This window comes from Pelodiscus sinensis, chromosome 1, assembly GCF_049634645.1.
Source record: "Pelodiscus sinensis isolate JC-2024 chromosome 1, ASM4963464v1, whole genome shotgun sequence".
In the NCBI taxonomy this organism is placed as follows: Eukaryota; Metazoa; Chordata; order Testudines; family Trionychidae; genus Pelodiscus; species Pelodiscus sinensis.
In genome coordinates, this window is record NC_134711.1 from 7,000,716 (window position 1) to 7,021,445 (window position 20,730).

The 20,730-nt window shown below is 56.5% G+C and overlaps 1 protein-coding gene across 5 annotated transcripts in view; it reads left to right on the plus strand.

The window, feature by feature from the left end:
* The window catches only part of PLXNA4 (plexin A4), a 684,657-nt gene that overhangs the window by 598,430 nt on the left and 65,497 nt on the right, over positions 1–20,730 (plus strand). For all 5 annotated transcript variants that reach the window (XM_075925673.1, XM_075925677.1, XM_075925684.1 and 2 more), the window contains 6 exons: positions 1,813–2,052; positions 3,370–3,516; positions 8,583–8,817; positions 9,390–9,532; positions 13,636–13,904; positions 18,428–18,494. In XM_075925673.1, coding sequence (XP_075781788.1) covers positions 1,813–2,052; positions 3,370–3,516; positions 8,583–8,817; positions 9,390–9,532; positions 13,636–13,904; positions 18,428–18,494 — 1,101 coding nt within the window. The remainder of the gene's footprint in view (positions 1–1,812; positions 2,053–3,369; positions 3,517–8,582; positions 8,818–9,389; positions 9,533–13,635; positions 13,905–18,427; positions 18,495–20,730) is intronic.

A 20,730-nucleotide genomic window follows, 5' to 3' on the forward strand; every position in this document is an offset into this window, starting at 1 on the left:
TAGAAAGATGCTTTCGAAAGAGCCTCTTTCGAAAGAAGCCTGCAGTCTAGACATAGCCTAGGATTCGGCCTGTACAGTGGGGCTCTGAGGCATGTTCTCGGCTGGACCTGAGAAACAGAATGGGATTGAACCCTGATTCCTCTTCCCACAGGCCCGCTGATGGGGGCGGGGGGTGGGGAGGAAGGGGGCAACTGCCCTGGGAACCCGGGATTCAAAGGGGTCTGGGGCTCTGGTCACAGCTGCTGCTGCTCTTGTGGCAGTGGTGGCACCCAGAGCCCCATGCTGAAGTCTTGCATACTCTGGGCAGCAGTTAGGTCTGCCTGGGGAGGTGGGGGCACCATGTGCTATGCTGGGACGGAGCATCAAAGTGCAGGTGGCTGCCCTCAGTCCCGCCCCTTCCATCGGAGGCCCCGCCCCTTCCACTTGAGGCCCCGCCCCTTCCACTTGAGGCCCCGCCCCTTCCACCTGAGGCCCCGCCCCTTCCAGGAGTGTGGAGATGCCCCCCCGACCTTGCTGCGGGGCCCAGCGTGGCTGTCGGCTCCCTGACTTGCCATGGCCTCCCGCCACTTACAGTAACCTCTGAGGTTAATCCTGGGTCATGCTCGGTGTTTTCCCATCTTGCTGTCTGTGCCCAGTGGCACTTGGCGGATCGATTCTCCAGCATTCAGAGCTAGCTGCCTGCACTGCTTAACCCAAGTCAGCATGCACACTTCAGCCCCCTGGTCGTGAGGCTGGGCCGCCTCGTGACCATCTCAAGCCCTCATGGTGCTGACAGGCCGTGTTCTAACTGTACCGACTCCAGCGGCAAACCAGCTGATTCCCCCTGGAGTTACGCCAGGCTCAGACCAGACTCAGGCCCCGTGCAGACCATGAGCTGAGAGCCCTGCAGAGAGATTTAAACTCGTGGACAGTTGGTTTCTTTCGTGGGTGAGAGCTAAGCCCCCAAAGCCCTGTCCCAGCGAGGTTCCTCTGAACAGCTGCATCATCTGCATTTCATTCGGTCCAAATCGCTTTTGTCATCTGAACTGATCTGGACAAAATTGACTCCGGCCCCTGTATTAAGGTAGATGTCCCAGGCAATGCTCGTAAAGGCAGGAGGCCAGGGTAGGGGGAAGAGTGAAAGGGAAGTGTGAAAAGGAAAATCATAACACCGGGGTTGGCTTTGTGATTATTATTTGTACTCAAGTAACTTTGAGAGGCCTCAGCTGAGATCAGGTCCCCTTGGTTGGGTGCCGCACGTGTGCTTGGTGAGAGACAGTCCCTGCCCTGTGCAAACCGGCAAGAAGACTAAGTAACCTTTTTACAGGCGGGGATCTGAAGCACTGAGAGACCGAAGGCTTGTCTCCATGGGGAGTGACTCCAGAAAAACTATTCCTGGTCAACACCAGGCGTGGACACTCTTGTGCTGAAACCAGAGTGCCTGTTCTGCATGCCCAGGTCCCATCAGACTTTGGGCACCCCATATATTGGAGGGAGGCAAGGCAGGTTCAGTTGACCAGCCCATTAGAGAGATCGTGGCCCCTGACAAAATGGAAATCCTGCTGCAGGTGCAAGTGTGGGCAGTTACCGGGGAGAAGGGGCCCCCCGCGATGTGCCTCAGCCCCTGAGCTAAAGGAGCTGAGGAGTCCCCTGCAGGAGCAAAGGGCTCTCCATACCCCTTCCAGCTGTGGGCTGAACGTAGAACTGCTATGACTGCTATGTCTCTCATGGCAGCAGTGGGTGGGCTATTGTTTTACGGGCGGGGCTCCTGTAATGTGTCTGTTGAGGACGGGGCTCCTCTCATCAAGCTCCACATTGGCTCATGCCCTCTAGGTCTGTGAGGTGCAGAACGCCACGGAGATGACTTGCCAGGCCCCAGCACTGGCTGTGGACCCGAATCACCAATCCGAGCTGACCGAGCGCCCAGAAGAGTTCGGCTTCATCCTGGATAATGTTCAGTCCCTGCTGATCCTCAACAAAACCAACTTCACCTACTACCCGAACCCGGTCTTCGAGGCTTTCAACCCCTCGGGGATCCTGGAACTGAAGCCGGGCACGCCCATCATATTAAAGGTGAGAGGGCGGGAGGGGAGAGGGAGCAGGGTCGTGGAATGACGATGCCCTCCAGAAACACTTCCTGTCGATCACAGAGCAGCGTCAGTCCCAGCGGAGCCCTCCCCAACTTCTCGCCAGTCCCAGCAGCGCCCCCGCCAGTCCTAAGAGCACCTGCAAACACCCCGTCAATCACAGCATGCCACCCGTCACAGCACTGCGCCTGCCAACTTTCCACCAATCACAGCAGAGACTCCACCAGCATCCCACCCGTCACAGTGCTGCTCCTGCCAACTTCCCACCAATCATAGCAGAGACTCTGCCAGCATCTCACCCGTCACAGCACCGTTCCTGCCAACTTCCCACCAATCACAGCAGAGACTCCACCAGCATCCCACCAGTCACAGCGCTGCTCCTTCCAACATCCCACCAATCATAGCAGACTCCACCAGAATCCCACCAATCACAGCGCTGCTCCTGCCAACATCCCACCAATTGCAGCACGACATCCTTATTTTTACCCCAAACCTCAGCAGATGTTGTGTGGTGCTGTAGAAGCCAGGTGTGCAGACTAGATTTAGCTGGGCAGGCCCGGCACTCAGAAGGGAAGCGCAGAGAGAGAACATGTGTGACATTCCATAACCCCCTAACCACAGAGGACAGGACTTCGAACAACTAACCTTTGCACATCTTGGCAGTTCACCCCACATAGAAATTCCTGGAATAGGCCCTCAGTTGCTATAATGCAGCTCTGTTGGTGTACTTGGATCGCCACTGATTTACACCAGCGGAGTGTCTGGTCCCATGTGTCTATTTGTGCTGCAGTGCTTGACAAATTGGTTATTATGACAACCAGGCACAGGGCTTCTGGAACGACAAACTTGCTTACCCGCCATTTGTGCAAATCCGAGAATAGCCCCTTTGTGGCTGGAGACCTTTTATGAGCCAGAGATAATGTAAGAGCATTTTATGGCCTTCATTTTCCCTGTGTGTGATGCACGTGCAAACAGATAATTGTGCGCACAAAAGACACACGTGCACATTCAAAACAACCATTTTGCAGGGGTGTCTTTTGTGGGTCCAGTTAGCTGCTTGTGCAGGCACAGCATAGAGATCTGTTCTTCCAAACGTATGACTAATTCCAGAGACGGACACTAGTGAGCCTGTACCAGTCCGTCCCAATCTTCCAGGGGTGTGTCAGGATTTACTCTCACTGGGGAAGCCAGGAAATGCTGAATCGAGGGAGGCATGTCTAGCCATGGCACGCAGATCGCAGGGACAACCCAATGGCAGGTCACACCCCGTTGAGATGTGTATGGTTTGCTCCTCTCGGTCCAGGGGAAGAATCTGATCCCCCCGGTGGCTGGCGGGAACGCCAAGCTGAATTACACCGTGCTGATAGGAGAGAAGCCATGTGCGGTGACTGTGTCGGACGTGCAGCTGCTGTGCGAGTCGCCAAACCTCATTGGACGGCACAAAGTGATGGTAAGCAATGCTTTAAAGCAGAGGTGGGCAATCATTTTTAATGGGGGGTGACTCCAGGATGTTGGTAAGTGCTCAAGGGCCACAGTTCTATGGAGGAGGTAAGGGGTCTGGGACAGAGGTTGGGTGCTTGGGTTAGGGGACTGGGGTGCAGGAGAGGGTGTGCGGTCTGAGAGGGAGTTTGGGTGCAGGAGGGGATTGTGATCTGGATTATGGACTTGGGGTGGAAGGTGCGGGAGGGGGCATGAGTGCAGGAGAGGATTCTGTCCTTGGGGAGGAGAGTAGGAGGGGGTGCAGGATCTAGGCAGGAGCTGTGACCTGGAGGAGGTGGGGAAAGGGAATACAGAGGGTGACCTAGGGCAGGAGGCAGTGGTGGACTGGAGTAGGGTGTTGGGGGGAGAGAGGGGTCCGGGTGCCAGACTGACTGGGAGGTGCTTACCTAGGTAACTCCCAGCCAGCAGCCCTGCAGGAACCTGAGGCAGGGTCTGCTGCAGTTTCAGTCTGGTCAACACCTCTGGCTGCTCCATGTGGCTCTGCTCTGGGTGGGGGCCTCTGCACGCTGCCCATGGCCCCAGCAAAATTTCTCAGCGCCTATTGGTTGGAAACTGGCCAATGAGAGCGGAGAGATTTTTCTGGAGGCAGGGGCAATGCCCACAGCCTCCCCATCCCTCCCCATGTCCAGAGCAGAGCTCAACTAGCCTTTAAAGCAGCTGCTCCGTGGTAAGGGTCCCGGCGAGGCAGCTCTGGGCTGGACCCTGCAGCTTTGCGGACCGGATCTGCCCTCTTCTCTGCTTTGCCTGCTCCCAGCTGGGTGATGCCAAAGTACCGGTGCAGCGTGGCTCCATGGATGTAGCATGACACCTCCGTGCCACCAATCACTCCAGGGAGGCAAGAGTGCTCTGTTTATCTTAGCACTGGCTGCAGCAATGCTCAGCATGGAAAGGGTTAAAGAGGGAAAGGACAGAGTATTGACCACAGTGTGAATGGATCTGTGGGCTTAGGTGCTAAAAGGTTACTCTGCAAGCTGCATCATGTAGTATCATTTTGAGTATTATTTCTAGCTGGGACCTATGACAAATGAACATAGTGGTGAAACTGCAGCATTGGGCTACCTGCTCCTCCCCCCTCTCTCCCACTCCTGTATCCTCTTCTCCTTTCCCTTCTTCTCCACACTTTGAATACTGTGGCTACAGCAGGAGTCAGCAAAATCATTTGCATTTTACAGTCCTATCAGTTGTCAGAAATGAGTCTGCTAATGACATTACACCACGGGCGTGGAAACAGACATGGCTGCTCTCTGCAAATGTGGATGAGCCATGTGTTTGATTGACCCTTGTCAATGTGTTCCCCCCTCAAAAGCTGGTAGGGTAGGATTTTTTTATTGTTATTATTCCAACGCCGAGGAATCCATAGAGGTTGCTGGAGATATAATATTTGGGTATCATAGAATCCTAGGGCTGGAAGAGACCTCAGGAGGTCATCGAGTCCAGCCCCCTGTACTTCTAGAGAGAGTGTTTTCTGAGACATAGAGCAGAGAAGTAGCAGTTAGAACCCCAAGATTCCGTGTTTGACTCTGCCACAAACTCACTGTGTGACCTTGGTCACATCCTCCCTCTGACAGAGTTTCCCCCTCAGTAAAACGGAGCTGGTAATCTGCACCAGCCATAGTGTGGGAGCTCTGTTAATTCACAGTTTGTTATGATCCTCCCAAGGAAGCACTAGTCATTCCATTCTCTGCTTTAATCCCAAGGCTTTTGACTAGGACATTGGGTGGCCCCAGCATTTTCATGGATGTGGTCAGTGAGGTGCAAAGCCCAGGACTGGGAGATAAGCCAAGGGGCTGGAGGGTGGCAAATGAACCCCAGAGGTTCAGTGACAATGAGCGCAGAACTGGGCTCTTCCGTGACACAGGGATTCTCTCACAGAAAGAGGCTCCCCATATACAGGAGTGGCCCCTTTTGGCCTCGGTTAATCACACGAGCAGTGTGGGGAAACGGTAGTGCCCAAATATGATTGTGAGCGTCATTCATGGGACAGGGCGCTCAAGGTGAGTGTCATGGTCATGAGGGATGGCCAGCAGCCTGGGGATTAAGGGGTTAATTGTACCTAGCCAGGTAGCAGTCAGCTAATAGAAAAGCAGATAGGGATTTTCACACTGAGACAAAGGAATTTCGGGGTTTTCCCTCCTTTGTCCCTGGCCAGCTGACTCTCCAGATACTGAGGGGGACAGACAACATGTCCCTCTCCAAGTCATTCTGCCACTCTACTCTGCACTAGTTAGGCCTCAGCTGGAGTACTGTGTCCAGTTCTGGGCGCCACATTTCAAGAAAGATGTGGAGAAATTGGAAAGGGTACAGAGAAGAGCGACAAGAATGATTAAAGGTCTAGAGAACATGACCTATGAAGCCAGGCTTCATGAACTGGGCTTGTTTAGTTTGGAAAAAAGAAGATTAAGGGGGGACATGATAGCGGTTTTCAAATATCTAAAAGGGTGTCACAAGGAGGAAGGAGAAAATGTGTTCCTCTTGGTTTCTGAGGACAGGACAAGGAGTAATGGGCTTAAAGTGCAGCAGGAGAGGTTTAGATTGGACATTAGGAAAAAATTCCTAACTGTCAGGGTGGTCAAATATTGGAATAAATTGCCAAGGGAGGTGGTGGAATCTCCCTCTCTGGAGATATTTAAGAACAGGTTAGATAGACATCTGTCAGGGATGGTGTAGATGGAGCTTGGTCCTGCCTTGAGGGCGGGGGGCTGGACTCGATGACCTCTCGAGGTCCCTTCCAGTCCTATTATTCTATGATTCTATGATTCTATGAAAAGACTCTTCGCCATCTGTAAGTAGGGCAAAGTCTAGATAAATCCGTTAGGTTTTATTGTTTTATGGTTTGGGAATGGGAATCTGACGTCTGTGCATTTAGAAATGGATTTTCCTCTCTTTTGTAACTAAGTTTTGTTCCCATGGGAAAATTCCCCATGAGTTTATTGATTGGTGGCTCTTACCATCTAGCCAATCTAACTATGCTTGTAACAGGAGGATTGTTGTGATAATGAAAGTTCTTTCTTTTTTATTAACCTGGTACTGGTTCAGTTCTGTGTCCCGGGGAATCTGTCTGTGGGACTACAGTTTGTATTTTCTCTTTTCTTGTTCAAGCTCTTTGGGGAAAAGAGCTCGGGGTGCCCTGGGGTTGGTTTCAAGTCTCCACCCCTGTTTGTGGGTTCAAAAGCACTTGATGGTGGCAGCAGATATTTATCCCCAAAACCTAGGATTTTAGGGGTTTGGAGGGAAGTTTTATATCAAAGCCTGGAAAGATCAGGTTTTGGGGTACTTTTGCAGGCCTGCACTTCTGCATTCATCGTGCCAGAGTGGAGACTCAGCCATGACAGTGAGCAAATGCCCTAACTCTGCAAGCATAGAGCCACTGCTCTGGTAACGTCTGAGCTGCGATTCAAGCACTGAAGGTTGCCTGCAGTAAAAGCCACTGTTTTAGGACTAGCATTGAAGCTGGAATTAACAGAGGGGAACAGCCCTTCGGGGGAAGCATGACGTCATTGTTACTCGGGCTAAGCGCCTCGCTCATGGGAACTCCGCTGCGAGAACGATGGGGAGATGGGAATTAACACTCAGCTCTCCAGGATCCTTCTCCCAGCGCTGCGCTGCGGGATCTTGCATGAATCACCGAGCATCCCTGTTGCTGTGAAGCGGAGGGTGGTATCACACATCCAGACCCACAAGGGCTTGTGAGGCTGTATTAACCAAGGCAAAGTACTCGAGATTCTGAAGTAGGAAACAACGGTGCTCGTGTTGATGTCACCGTGTCCTCTCCCTCGCTTGGTCAAGGATCAGTAAAACAATGAGAGTTAAATAACAAGAGGGGAGGGAAAACTGCAAGATGTGGACCAAGTGCCTGGCTGTGACACATCCTTAGTCACTGTTGTGTGGAGGTGAGGACTCCCAGGCTAGGTCTAGGAGGGAGGGAGCAGGTAGAGGGAAGTATGGAGTCTTGCTGCAACTCCAGAATTAGCTCAGTGATCACCCTCGCAGAGCGAGGTCACGGATGGGGGATCTGGCTCGCACCTACTGCTGCTGGTGCTGAGTTCCAGTTTGGTCTGAGGCCGGCGGATTGACCCGATCCCAAGGAGCCACAGAGAGTCTCATTCCCAGAGAGCATGTCGTACGATGGAGGTGGGAGCATCTGCGTGATGCTTGCATGCGTGGACCGTGCATCAGGTGCAGGATTCCAGCTTCCCGCGGCTCTGTCTCCTCCGGTTCTCAGCATTGCCGGGCGCAGCTGAGCAGGATGGTTGCAAGAGGCTCGGGTGCAAGCCGCAGTGCAATGAAATGAAACGAGGTCAGAGAGGGCAAGCGAGGAAGAAACACAAGAAACCAGGTTGCTTCCTGTTAACCCTAGGACAGGGCTACTCAACACGTAGCCCACGGGCCCCATGTGGCCCGCAACCTGTTTGCTTGTGGCCCACGGTGCAGTTTGGGTTTACATGGGGCTCAACATGTGGCCTGCAGGTGGGATCCAAAACAAAAAAGTAGTCAACATAATGGTCTTGTTGTTTTGGTGTTAGACCCAGGTTATTATTGGAATACATTTATTTCTGGAGGCTCCCAAAGCACACCAGTAAGTGTGTACAGGGCCAGCCGGATGGAGGCCCCGCCATCGTATATTCCTTTAGGAGCAAGGGACTGCAGTAAGGGGGTGGATAGGGGATCCCCAACTATCCAACATTACCACTGGGGTACTCGGGATCGCCTTTAATGTTAAAAACATCAGGCATACAGGTGAGTGTGGCCTGCTCCCAAGTAATCCAGGGAGGAAAAAAGGGGTTATATATCTATATCCAGGGCTCGACAAATCGCTGCTCTGAGTTATCTGTGTGTAAGGCTGGAGGGACCGGAGCAGAGGGACATTCATTCTACAGAAGCAAGGAGTTCCACAGGTTGACTGTTGACTATGGTTGTAGGTTAGACTGGCTAGAGGCCCTCTGAGGCACCACTAGGCCTTGGGATTTCCCCTTCACTGGTGTTTTTAACATATCTGTTTGCCAATCCCCCCCGCAGGCTCGAGTGGGAGGACTGGAGTTCTCCCCAGGGATGGTCTACATCTCTCCCGACAGCCCGCTCAGCCTGCCGGCCATTGTCAGCATCGCCGTGGCCGGCGGCCTGCTCATCATCTTCATCGTGGCGGTGCTGATTGCATACAAGCGCAAGTCCCGCGAGAGCGACCTGACCCTAAAGCGGCTGCAGATGCAGATGGACAACCTGGAGTCCAGGGTGGCTCTGGAGTGCAAAGAAGGTAGGGGGGAGAGGCATAGGGGGGGAGAGGTGTGCAGAGGGCCCTCTGAAAGGAAGGGCTTCGTTTCCTGAAGCATTGCAATGGAAACATGGCTCTAGCTAAAGGACCCTGATCCACAAACTATGAATCATCCTTTGCCAAACTTCTGGCCAGTTTAGATCCAAGATCCACAAAGTCCAGCCCCGGACAGGGTCTAGTCCTCCCGGAAGCTCTGAAGCCTTCAGACCCAGAGTTCTGAGTCAGGCCTACCTCTGCTTCTGACACAGTTTGGCCCCATCCACCCTGCTAGACAAACGGCATCAGGAGCTGCCTTTGCCTGAGCCCTCTTTAAACTGAGTTTCCTAAACTGGTGCGGGGCCGTGTCTCGATGGAGCCTCTGTCCAGCGTTAGAGCATGGGCTGAGGCTGCTGCATGGGCAAGTACAGCTCGCTCCTTGCCCACCTCTCTCCGTCTGCATGTCCCGTCCTCCTCCTCCCGCGGCGCTGCGTGCACCCGCACAGGGGTTAGCCTGCCCTCCTGCCAGGCAGGGGCAAGGTAGAAACCTCCAACGGGGCTGGATTTCTTGGTCTCAGCTTTTGCAGAGCTTCAGACAGACATTCACGAGCTGACGAGTGACTTGGACGGCGCCGGCATCCCCTTCCTCGATTACCGCACCTACACCATGAGGGTGCTTTTCCCAGGCATCGAAGACCACCCCGTCCTGAGGGACTTGGAGGTAAGCAGGAGCAGCGACCCCCTTCTCCCTCCAGCAGCGGTGTGCAAGAGCTGACAGAACAGGGGGTGCTTGGAGGAGCCCATGTGCCACACTTGCGGGGGCGGGGTAGCAGGGGGAGACCTGGGAAAATGGGAGTGTTCCGCCTGTTGCCAGAGGAGTGGTGCAGCCAGGGTGTGTGTGTGTGTCTGTGTCCGTCCCCAGTGTGTGTGTGTGTGTGTGTCCACTGTGTGTATGTGTGTGTGTCCGTCCCCACTGTGTGTGTGTGTGTGTGTGTCCGTGTGTGTGTGTGTCCACTGTGTGTGTGTGTGTGTGTCCGTCCGTCCCCACTGGGTGTGTGTTTGTGTGTGTGTGTGTGTGTCCATGTGTGTGTGTGTGTCCACTGTGTGTGTGTGTGTGTGTGTGTCCGTCCCCACTGTGTGTGTGTTTGTGTGTGTGTGTGTGTGTCCATGTGTGTGTGTGTGTCCACTGTGTGTGTGTGTGTGTGTGTCCGTCCGTCCCCACTGGGTGTGTGTTTGTGTGTGTGTGTGTGTGTGTCCACTGTGTGTATGTGTGTGTGTCCGTCCCCACTGTGTGTGTGTGTTTGTGTGTGTGTGTGTGTGTCCGTGTGTGTGTGTGTCCACTGTGTGTGTGTGTGTGTGTCTGTCCGTCCCCACTGGGTGTGTGTTTGTGTGTGTGTGTGTGTGTCCACTGTGTGTATGTGTGTGTGTCCGTCCGTCCCCACTGTGTGTGTGTGTGTGTGTGTCCACTGTGTGTGTGTGTGTGTCCGTCCCCACTGTGTGTGTGTGTTTGTGTGTGTGTGTGTGTGTCCATGTGTGTGTGTGTGTCCACTGTGTGTGTGTGTGTGTCCGTCCGTCCCCACTGGGTGTGTGTTTGTGTGTGTGTGTGTGTGTCCACTGTGTGTATGTGTGTGTGTCCGTCCCCACTGTGTGTGTGTGTTTGTGTGTGTGTGTGTGTGTCCATGTGTGTGTGTGTGTCCACTGTGTGTGTGTGTGTGTGTGTCCGTCCGTCCCCACTGGGTGTGTGTTTGTGTGTGTGTGTGTGTGTCCACTGTGTGTATGTGTGTGTGTCCGTCCCCACTGTGTGTGTGTGTTTGTGTGTGTGTGTGTGTGTCCATGTGTGTGTGTGTGTGTGTGTGTCTGTCCGTCCCCACTGGGTGTGTGTTTGTGTGTGTGTGTCCATGTGTGTGTGTGTGTCCACTGTGTGTGTGTGTGTGTGTGTCCGTCCGTCCCCACTGGGTGTGTGTTTGTGTGTGTGTGTGTGTGTGTGTGTCCACTGTGTGTATGTGTGTGTGTCCGTCCGTCCCCACTGTGTGTGTGTGTGTGTGTGTGTCCACTGTGTGTGTGTGTGTGTGTCCGTCCCCACTGTGTGTGTGTGTTTGTGTGTGTGTGTGTGTGTCCGTGTGTGTGTGTGTCCACTGTGTGTGTGTTTGTGTGTGTGTGTCCATCCATCCCCACTGGGTGTGTGTGTGTGTGTTTGTGTGTCCGTCCCCACTGTGTGTGTGTCCCCACTGCATTCACGTCTCCAGGGGATTGAGTGTGTCTTCTTCCTGCTGGAGTGTGGAGAAACGGAGCTCCGGCGGATCCACAGCACCTCCCCTAGCATGGCAGCATTCCCTGACGAGTGCACCGCCCCTAAGCCGCCACCCTGGACCTCTGCGCTGTTCGGGGCCCTCTGTGCTACCCATGCCCGGGGTGTCCCCCAGGACTTCTGCACTGGGTCTCGGCACTGTGGCCCTTTGGACATCCGTGCTGCCCACAGGCAGGGCGGCTCCCAAGTCTGTCCGTGGGCACAGCCCCCCCAGGTGGCTGCACTGTGCGTGGGTGCGGCACACCCAGGATACCTGCGCTGTGTGGGCACAGTCCTAGACCCATAGGGCTGGAGGAGACCCCAGGAGGTCATCGAGTCCAGCCCCCTGCCCAGAGCAGTCCACTGGGCGCGTCTTCCCCTCGCTGTACTTAAACAGCTTCTCTGCGCTGCCAAATATCTTGTGCGCCCGTGAAACGGGCTCTGTGACTGCATTGTGCTTTGTGATGGGGTAACACGCCCACCACCTCGGTGCTCAGCTTCCAGCGCCCCCGGTGCCTGGACAGAGCATCGCTTCCCTGGGCCTCTTCTGCCTCCCCCATTGTGGAGACACAAGGCAGTGAGCCCCAGGGGTTGCGGGTGGGTGCGGCGCGTTACATCAGTGGTGAGGGTGGTGGGCCTGGTTCTACTCCCAAGCAAATATCTGACTACGTGGTAAAACCCACTGTGAGTCGGGGGCTGCAGCCAGGCGCTGCTCCAGGGAGACCGGGGTGGGACAGGAGGGGTGTGCCGCAGGCTGAGCGTTGGCACGGCTCTCTGAATCTTGGCAGGCTGGGTGCTTAGGGGATGGGCATAGGCTAGGGGGGAAAGCCTGAGGCCAGAGCTGCGTCGGGGAAGCTGGCACACACTTCCCTGAACTGCCGTGTAACTGGATGGAGCTGGGGCTCTGCCTGCTTCCCTTCCTGCAGGCTGAAATTCAGCCCCAGCTAGAGAGACGTGATTGCATAGCAGTGACCTTCGAGCTCCCTTATTCGCCAGCCTCCTCTCTAGAAGGGAGCCCGAGGGGCGGGCATTGTTCCTTGCTCTCCGGTAAGGAAAGGGAAGTCGCTGATGCCTCTCTCATGCTGCTGTGTGGTGAGCACTGGAGGATGTTGGTTTCTAGTGGCAAGTGTGGTACAGCCACGTCCCAGACCACAGACGTCCCCTGGGCCCTCTCCCGCTCTGCCCACGCCGACTAGCCCAGGTGGCTGGATGGAATAAACAGTTTCCCCCAAGCAACGGGCTTGCACGTGCGTGTGCACATGCACCGAAGTGCTTGCACGCCGAGGGCCAAACTCTCCCAACCTTTGCACCCCCAACCATCCATTGACTGGAACAGAAATTGGCCCATCCGGTGCTCTTTGGGCATGCTCTCGGGCACGCTCAGACACAGAGAGTGAGAGCTTCTCCCACGTGCATTACAGCTCAGCAAACCTTCCTGCACGCAGAAACCAAACCATTTCTTCGACCCGTTGGTCCTCTGCCTCTGTTTCCCCATCACTCAAATCCAGGCACCTTGCTTCCACCTCGACCGCGACAGTAGCACTGCCACTGCCCAGCTGGTCTTTTCTGCTGCCTTCTTTCTCGCACCAGGAAAGAGTTAAAGTGAATAAAGCAAACGCACACGGAGCCATACCAGGCTGGGGAAGGTAGCAGTCGGGAAAAGGCCCCCAAGCCGGGCCCATTCAGAGCAGGTGTTCCTTCCCAACACCTTTTCTAATTAACGGCTTCCCTCTCACAGCTGAAATCAACTTTTTTGCTGCTCCACAGTCACCGAGGGATTACCTGGTATTAAACATGCAAACTAGCAAGTTAGGGCTAATTATTTCCTCCCTGGCAGGGCTGATGTGTTTGTTTGTTTTTTGCTTACAGACAAGTTTACAATCTATAATCTCTGGGAAAAAAAAATTAATGACTCTTAACAGAGTCAACAATGAGGCAATTAAACACAGAACCCGGCCGCGGCCTCAAGAGTCAGTCCGTCCATCTGTCAGCAGCATGGGCGCCCCATCCTGCAGCCAGGCGCCTGGCGGGACAGTTCTCCCAGGAGGCACTTCAGGGGTTAGGAGCACGGCAGACTTTGCCTGTTTCCCCCAGCCTAGGCCTGCGCACAGAGGTGGGGAATGGAAAAACCATCTGGCCTGGTGAGCTGAGTGCAGAGTCCAGGGCGGGAGTAGAAAAGGTGGAAGCAGGCGAGGAGAGCGGCGCGCTGGGGAGTGGGACATCTGGGATTGTCTGAGGTAGAATTGAGGGACGTTGCCAGAGCCGGGGGCCGGTGTGACAGGAAGGGCCCAAGTGCGGCAAGTCCTGACTGAAGTGCGGCGGGAGAGCTGCGCAGGGGCCCAGGCCGGACTCACTGTGAGCGGGGTAGTTAATGTCCCAGTTGGCGTGAACCACGTGGCGGTGGGGTGGTAGGAGCTGGCCTGGCCCCTCATTACCACGGTGTACATTCCCGCCATGAAATCGTTGACGTGGCAGTGGCTCTCGGGGGACAGTTTGTGGCTTGCCTGTGACGGGAGCCATTTTCCTCTTGACCCCAGGTGCCTGGCTATCGGCAGGAGCGGGTGGAGAAGGGTCTGAAGCTCTTCGCCCAGCTCATCAACAACAAGGTCTTCCTGCTGTCCTTCATCCGCACCCTGGAGTCCCAGCGCAGCTTCTCCATGCGGGACCGCGGCAACGTGGCCTCGCTCATCATGACCGTGCTGCAGAGCAAGCTGGAGTACGCCACCGACGTCCTCAAGCAGCTCCTGGCCGACCTCATCGACAAGAACTTGGAGAGCAAAAACCACCCCAAGCTGCTGCTGAGGAGGTGAGTCGCCATTCGGCTGTGGCGCCGGGCCCGCGGGGGCCCTTCGCTGCCCTCTGCTGGCCCGTTCGGGGCCGCAGACTCAGCGCAAAGGGCCCAATTCTCCTCAGGTGCGGACTGGGGTGTAAATTCAGCATGGCACAGTCCAGCAGCACAGGGCAGACCCCCCGACGCACTGGCTGGTGGTTGCACAGAGATCAGACGGCCTTTATGCGTTTACTGTAGATTGAGTTAGTCTGTAGTGTTGGTTCAGTGCCTTCTGGGCCTATCCAGTATCTCCCAGGGAGAAGAGCCGCTCTGTTTAGCCAATGCTATGTCTGCCTCTTGTTTCTCACTCTCCCTCCTTCTCCTCTCTTCAGTACTCTCTCCTTCCCCAAATTTCCTGCCCAGCAGCAGCTCCCCTTTGTCGGTGAGCTTCACGCCCGGTCCTGTCCCAGCCACTAAAATAATCCGTGATTAAATAGTTAATGTTGGTCTTGAGTTGTCACCCCTGAGCTTTAACGTTGGACCTCCAGTCCTGCTCCTGAGTCCTTGTTACAGGCTGCTTGCAGACCCTTCCGGCTTCACTTCCACTCCGGTCACATCTGGAAGGTTGTTTCTGCAGCCACTTTAGTTTTTTAAGTGATAACCTGAGTACGTCATGCCGGCCACAGAAGCACACCAGCCACGAACCGGAGGTTTGATAACCCCGGGCTTAGTATTGGTGCATCGCTGCCCCCTGCTGGATGGCACCGGAACTGCTCAGCTGTGTGTCACAGTCCCTGCTCTGATCGGAGCGAGTGAGGAGTCTCCTGCAGTGGCCAGTGATCCAGCCTTTGCGGTTCTCCAGCTCCGTTTAAGCACTGACATCAGGAGCACAGGGATGCAAACTCTATCTGGCTGTTGCTGCCACACCCTGAATAGCCCCAGTGAACCACAGAGTGGGGGCTGGGAAGTCCCAGGTGGTCGGGGTCTGTTAGGAGCCCTTAAGGAGGGTGGCGCCTGAAGCGTTTCTGCCTCCACCTGGAACCAGGGAGCAGAGCAGACTGAGCTGGGGCAAAAGGCTAGGCTGGCTCCTGCTGCCCGGTCCGGAGAAGAGTCTTGTTTAAAATGGCAAGGCATGGCAACCCTCTGGTGATAAACCACTGTGCTGTCTGCAGCCCGTGCTCACCCCGTTTGCCTGGGCACGCTCAGCCCCAGCCAATCCCCTTCTGTAACGGCCCAACGGGACGGATCGCCTGCCTGACCCTTCTCGAGATTCCCAGGCCAGCCCAGCTGGGTCTCTCTCTGCACTCAGGGAAACTGGTGCCAACCCAGAATAAACCCCGGTGGACTGACCCCAGCAGACACGTGGCAGAAATTGGCCCTCCCTGCGGTCTGCACAGGTGGCTGACAATGGAGGGCGCGGCTCTGGCAGAGGAGTGCGCTGGGCGGGCTGCGAGGGCGGGTGCTGCATGGCACGCCGCCCATCGGGCAGGATCAATGGAACAGCCGAGGCAGCCAGCTCTCGGCGTCGGCGGCTGCTACGCGGGGAGCCGGCAGCCCAATGCGGCTCGCTCTTGGATGTTGTTTTACTAGTGTCAAGTGACTGACTACCTGCTGTCATAAGTGCAGGCTTAGCCTTGCTGGCCACATTCCCACCAACCATTCCCCTCCCGGAGGTCTCGCTCATCTGCCCACCTCCTGCTCTCAGTTTCCTGCCTCCAGCCGCCCTCTCTTCCCCAGACTCCTCCTCCCCTCTCCTCCCTTGGCCGCTGCTTCTCTTGTCTTTCCCCATTCTCCTCCACTCTGGGTGCTGCTTCCTTTCTTCCCACTCTCCTCCTCATCTCGCTCTCCCTGCTCTCTCTGTGCCCCATCCTCCTGAGAAATTGCAGGAGTCCCTCGGAACTTGCTCCTGGAGAAGCTGCTGCCTCAGTGCAAGCCAGGGGCGCTGCAGAGTTCAGTGAGGGGCTTGTTATCCTGAAATGGAGCCCCCCGGGCAGGCGGGAACAGAACCCTCTGATGTTATAAGGGAACACAAAAGGCCCGGGGCCGTGTTCTGCTTTGGAATTCTAATGGGGCCGTTCCTAGGCCAGCGCCAGGGTCAAGCAGCTCCGTGCTTAACCCCTTAGACCCCACAGAGCCTCTGCAGCAATCAGCAACCTCGCTTGTTTGTGGAGCCCAAATCCCTCCCTCCGGAGTCTGGGTCAGCATGTCAGCTGTGGGGGAGGAGACGGTGGGAGAAGGTTTGCCATTGGGGGCTAGCTAATAAAATCCAGTCACGGCATCTCTGGACAGTCCGGCAGATGCTGGCTCCGTAGCTGAAGAAGGAGGTGTCAGCGTCCCCAGAGCTGAGAGCTAGCCCGGCATTCGGTTTTCTTTATCTCTGTGGGGCTGCGTTTGCAACGTGCCACGAGCATGATTCTTCCAGGCTGGGCCATAGAGTGCAGAACAGGCTTTCCAGGGAGGAGGCGTCTTTAACATGCAGTGCCTAGCACACAGGACTCTGCTTTGACAGTCAGGCCACGTGCTGCACCATGTCACAAGCTCTGTGCTGCATGACGCTGAGGACACACCGGCCACAGGAGGTGCTGTGACATCTGGCCATCCTGGTGCTGCAGCAGCCGGGCTGTGAAACTCAGGGAGCAGCAGGATGTACCGTGAACACAGGTCATGTGAGCACCAAGCTGCATGACGCTCCATGATCGTAGGCCATGCTGCCAGGCTAGCGTGATCACTGAATGAAGTGGGTGGGCAAAGCAGGCACCTTGGGGAGGGAGAAATCTGCAGACAGAGCCACCTGGGCAGCCGGCAGCCGTGGGAAAGGAAATACAGAAAAGGCACTGACTGGGGAGCTCCCAGACAAGACTCTGAGACAGACAAGGGCTTGTTATCTGCTCCCCGGGATGCATAATACAGGAAGGGCAGGGGAGGAGGGGGTTTAAAAGGGACATGGTCAGGTCATACAGGGGTCTGGCCTGTTTTCACGGCCCCCTGACCAGTGGAGAGCTGCGCATGGGAAAGGAGACATTCTAATGGGAACAGGGAAGAGGTGTCGTTAATGGGTGTGTGCATGGAGCGTCTAGATAGACCAGTGGGACTCTGGTTTGAGTGGAGGCTGCTCCCAGAGCACAAAGACACAACAACCAGAATGCAGACCCACTGCCCTGCAGCGTTCGCCCTCCCGACTCCCAGCACCTGAGAAGCAGGAAGCAAAGCGAGCTAGACTCCAAGGGAATGGACAAGCCTTTAAGTCAGGGCGGGCGAGAACACCAAGCACAAAGAAGCAGCATCAAGAGAGATGAGGAAATGCTGTTGGTTCAGCAAGCGTGGACGTCCGAACAGTGGAATCACAGAGGAACTGTAGGGAGACCCGGAGGAGTGTCACTGACGGTCTTAGGGTTACTCTGGACTCATGCCAGGGTAACTGGTGTCAGAATCTGGCCCTCACGTTTCGACTCAGTCCCGCCCACCGAAGAGTCAGTGTGGATATTGCTTGAGTAGGAGAGCGAGAGACCCAGGACTTGCATCACAGTTCGGGAGAGTCCTTTCATCGCCCACAAGGCAGTCACCAGATCCAGCTGTCCTGATCCCTCCCTCTGCTGGTTTGGCTCCCTCATAAGTTTTTATTGAGCATAGTGTCTGAGTGCCTCGCAGTCTTTAATGTATTTATCCTCCAAGGCCCCAGGAGGCAGGGTGGTGCTGAGAGCCCCCTTGTAGGCATGGGGAACTGACACACACAGCGGCTAAGCGACTTGCTAACGTCTGACAGGCTGCCCTTCCTCCTGACGGGCAAGCAGGGTCTTATGGACAACCCAGACAGCGACTTTCCTGGAGCTCCCCACACGGAGCCCTCCCCATTGGACACATCCAGCCTCGTGCATGTGATACCTCACTCCGGAGGCCGGCACTTCCCATCCAAGCCCAGGAGTGCGGGGCACAGCGTGCGGTGGGGGAGAAGTTCCTCCAGGCTTCTCCAAACCTCCACACAAAAGTTCAGAGTCAGTCTGATGGGTGGGCAAAGGGTCAGGGGGCTTCTGGTTTAGTCCAATCCGGTTTGCTCATCCCCTGTTCGAACCAATGGGCATGTGTCGCCCCAGGCAAGTCCTTTGTCTTCCTGCCTTTGCTTCAGCAAGGGGCCGGCAAGCTGCGGCCACCTCTGCACTCTCTTGTGCATGGCCCTGAGCGGCTCCGCCAGCTCTTACCCTCAGCTGTAGGCTGGAATTCTTTGACAGAAGACGTTGGGGGGGTGGGCAGGAATATAAGAGGGTTCAGTCAGGAACTAGGTAAGTTCATGGAGGATAAGCCCATCAGTGGCTATTAGCCAAGAGGGGCAGGGATGGTGACCCTTGCCTCTGTGTGCCAGGAGCTGGGAGTGGGCCCCAAGGGAGCGATCACTGAATGGACTCTCTGTTCTGTTCATTCCTCCTGGGGCACCTGGCCTTGGCCGCTGTCGGAGACAGGACACTGGGCTAGCGGGACCGCGGGTGCGACCCAGAGTGGCTGTTCTGATGCCTCTTTGGTCTGGTCAGCACGCTCCATCCGTCTCCCATTCTCTTTTTCTTCAGGACGGAGTCTGTGGCCGAGAAGATGCTCACGAACTGGTTCACCTTCCTGCTGTACAAGTTCCTGAAGGTAAGCGGAGGCCGCTAGCCCCCATGGATGGTTTGGAGCTGGACACCCGAGTAAGGACAGGCCCCGGTGCCAGGCCTAAGCCAGGGGGTCCCGCGCAGGAAAGGGGCAGAAGGAAGGCGCGAGGGCTGGGTGGGAACAGAGGGAGGCCAGGAGGTGGGAACGTGGCTCAGAGCGGCCAGCTGGCAGGATTTCGCTTCATTGGCAGCGGGCGAGGGGAGCTTCTGCAAGGACAGGGGCCTTTCCTAAGCAGAGTGCCGCTCTGACCCCGTGGCGGGTGCTGAGACGGCCTGAGCAGATCAGTTTTAAAGGCAGCAGAACATTGGGCCAGACAAAGGCAAAGTGCCGTGGTTTGTCTGGTAACTCTTCTACCAGGCTGTTCTCCAGAATTTCTTCTCCCGGCCCCTAGATGCTTCCAGAGGGCAGGAGGGGGATGCCACCTCCAGGGCTGCCTGGAGCGTCTCCCTGTAGTCCCGAGCACAGACCAGAAGCCATCCCTGGCCTGAGCTGGAAGGAATGGGCGGTTCTCTGTCTGGGTCTCCGTCCCCATCCTTGCAGCCCTGTCCTGTGGAACCAGTGGGCCACGGAGTGCCACCTTCACTCCCGCCCTAGCAGGGCTTCCTCCCAAGTAGGACGGATGCCCCGTGGTGGGGTGTGGCAGAGGAACCACTGCGTGCTCCATGCACGGCCCAGGCTTTCAGGATCCGAGACAGCAGCTCTCAACTCATTCGGGAGGGGATGGTGTTGGCTCTCATGCTGAGAGGTGCTCCTTGTGATGTTGCCTTCTGAGAGCCCGCCACGCCTCCCCTGGGCCACCACCCAGAACCCACGTGAGAGTCAGATGCTGACCTGAGCGCTCCAGTGCCCGTACGTACTGCCACGCCTGGGCAGGATGAGCACTGGCCAGCTGGAGGCAAAAGGCCTGTTACCCTCAGCCAGCCATGTCCAGGCACAGCCTCTCCTCACAGGACGATCCCTGTAATCCCAGTACCTTCTATAGAACCAAATTCCCATTTTTGGCTGGCAAGAGGGGCATGAATGAGGTGACTCGCTAAAGCTAAACTTTTATGAGAGACGTTTCCCTCCCCCCCCCAGCTTCTTGTCTTCCTGCCTTTGCATACACGCCGGCCTGATAAGGGCACTAGACGGGCACAGGGGAGCAATATGCTGCCTGCAGATACACTCATTAAGCAGCAGACAGGTGCAGGAAAGGAGAAAGGAGCCACTTTGCGTCATATCATTAACTTGTTTTCTCCAGGATTTACATTGGAGGAAAGTGACCTCACCCAATGGTTCGGGACAGACTGCGAGAGGGGAGGGGAAGCAGTGTGGGGCAGGAAGGGGAGCAGGGTAGTGGAGGGGAGAGAGGAAAGCAGTGTGGGGAACGAGGAGGGAGGGGGAGCAGTGTAGGGAAGGTGGAGGGAGGGGGAGCAGCGGAGGGAACGAGGAGGGATGGGGAGCAGCGCGGGGAAGGTGGAGGGAGGGGGAGCAGTGGAGGGAACGAGGAGGGATGGGAGCAGTGGAGGGAAGGTGGAGGGAGGGGAAGCAGTGGAGGGAACGAGGAGGGATGGGGAGCAGTGCGGGGAAGGTGGAGGGAGGGGGAGCAGTGGAGGGAACGAGGAGGGAGGGGGAGCAGTGGAGAGAACGAGGAGGGAGGGGGAGCAGTGGAGGGAACGAGGAGGGATGGGGAGCAGTGCGGGGAAGGTGGAGGGAGGGGGAGCAGTGGAGGGAACGAGGAGGGAGGGGGAGCAGTGCGGGGAAGGTGGAGGGAGGGGGAGCAGTGGAGGGAACGAGGAGGGAGGGGGAGCAGTGCGGGGAAGGTGGAGGGAGGGGGAGCAGTGGAGAGAACGAGGAGGGAGGGGGAGCAGTGCGGGGAAGGTGGAGGGAGGGGGAGCAGTGGAGGGAACGAGGAGGGATGGGGAGCAGTGCGGGGAAGGTGGAGGGAGGGGGAGCAGTGGAGGGAACGAGGAGGGAGGGGGAGCAGTGCGGGGAAGGTGGAGGGAGGGGGAGCAGTGGAGGGAACGAGGAGGGAGGGGGAGCAGTGCGGGGAAGGTGGAGGGAGGGGGAGCAGTGGAGGGAACGAGGAGGGAGGGGGAGCAGTGGAGAGAACGAGGAGGGAGGGGGAGCAGTGGAGGGAACGAGGAGGGAGGGGGAGCAGTGCGGGGAAGGTGGAGGGAGGGGGAGCAGTGGAGGGAACGAGGAGGGATGGGGAGCAGTGGAGGGAACGAGGAGGGAGGGG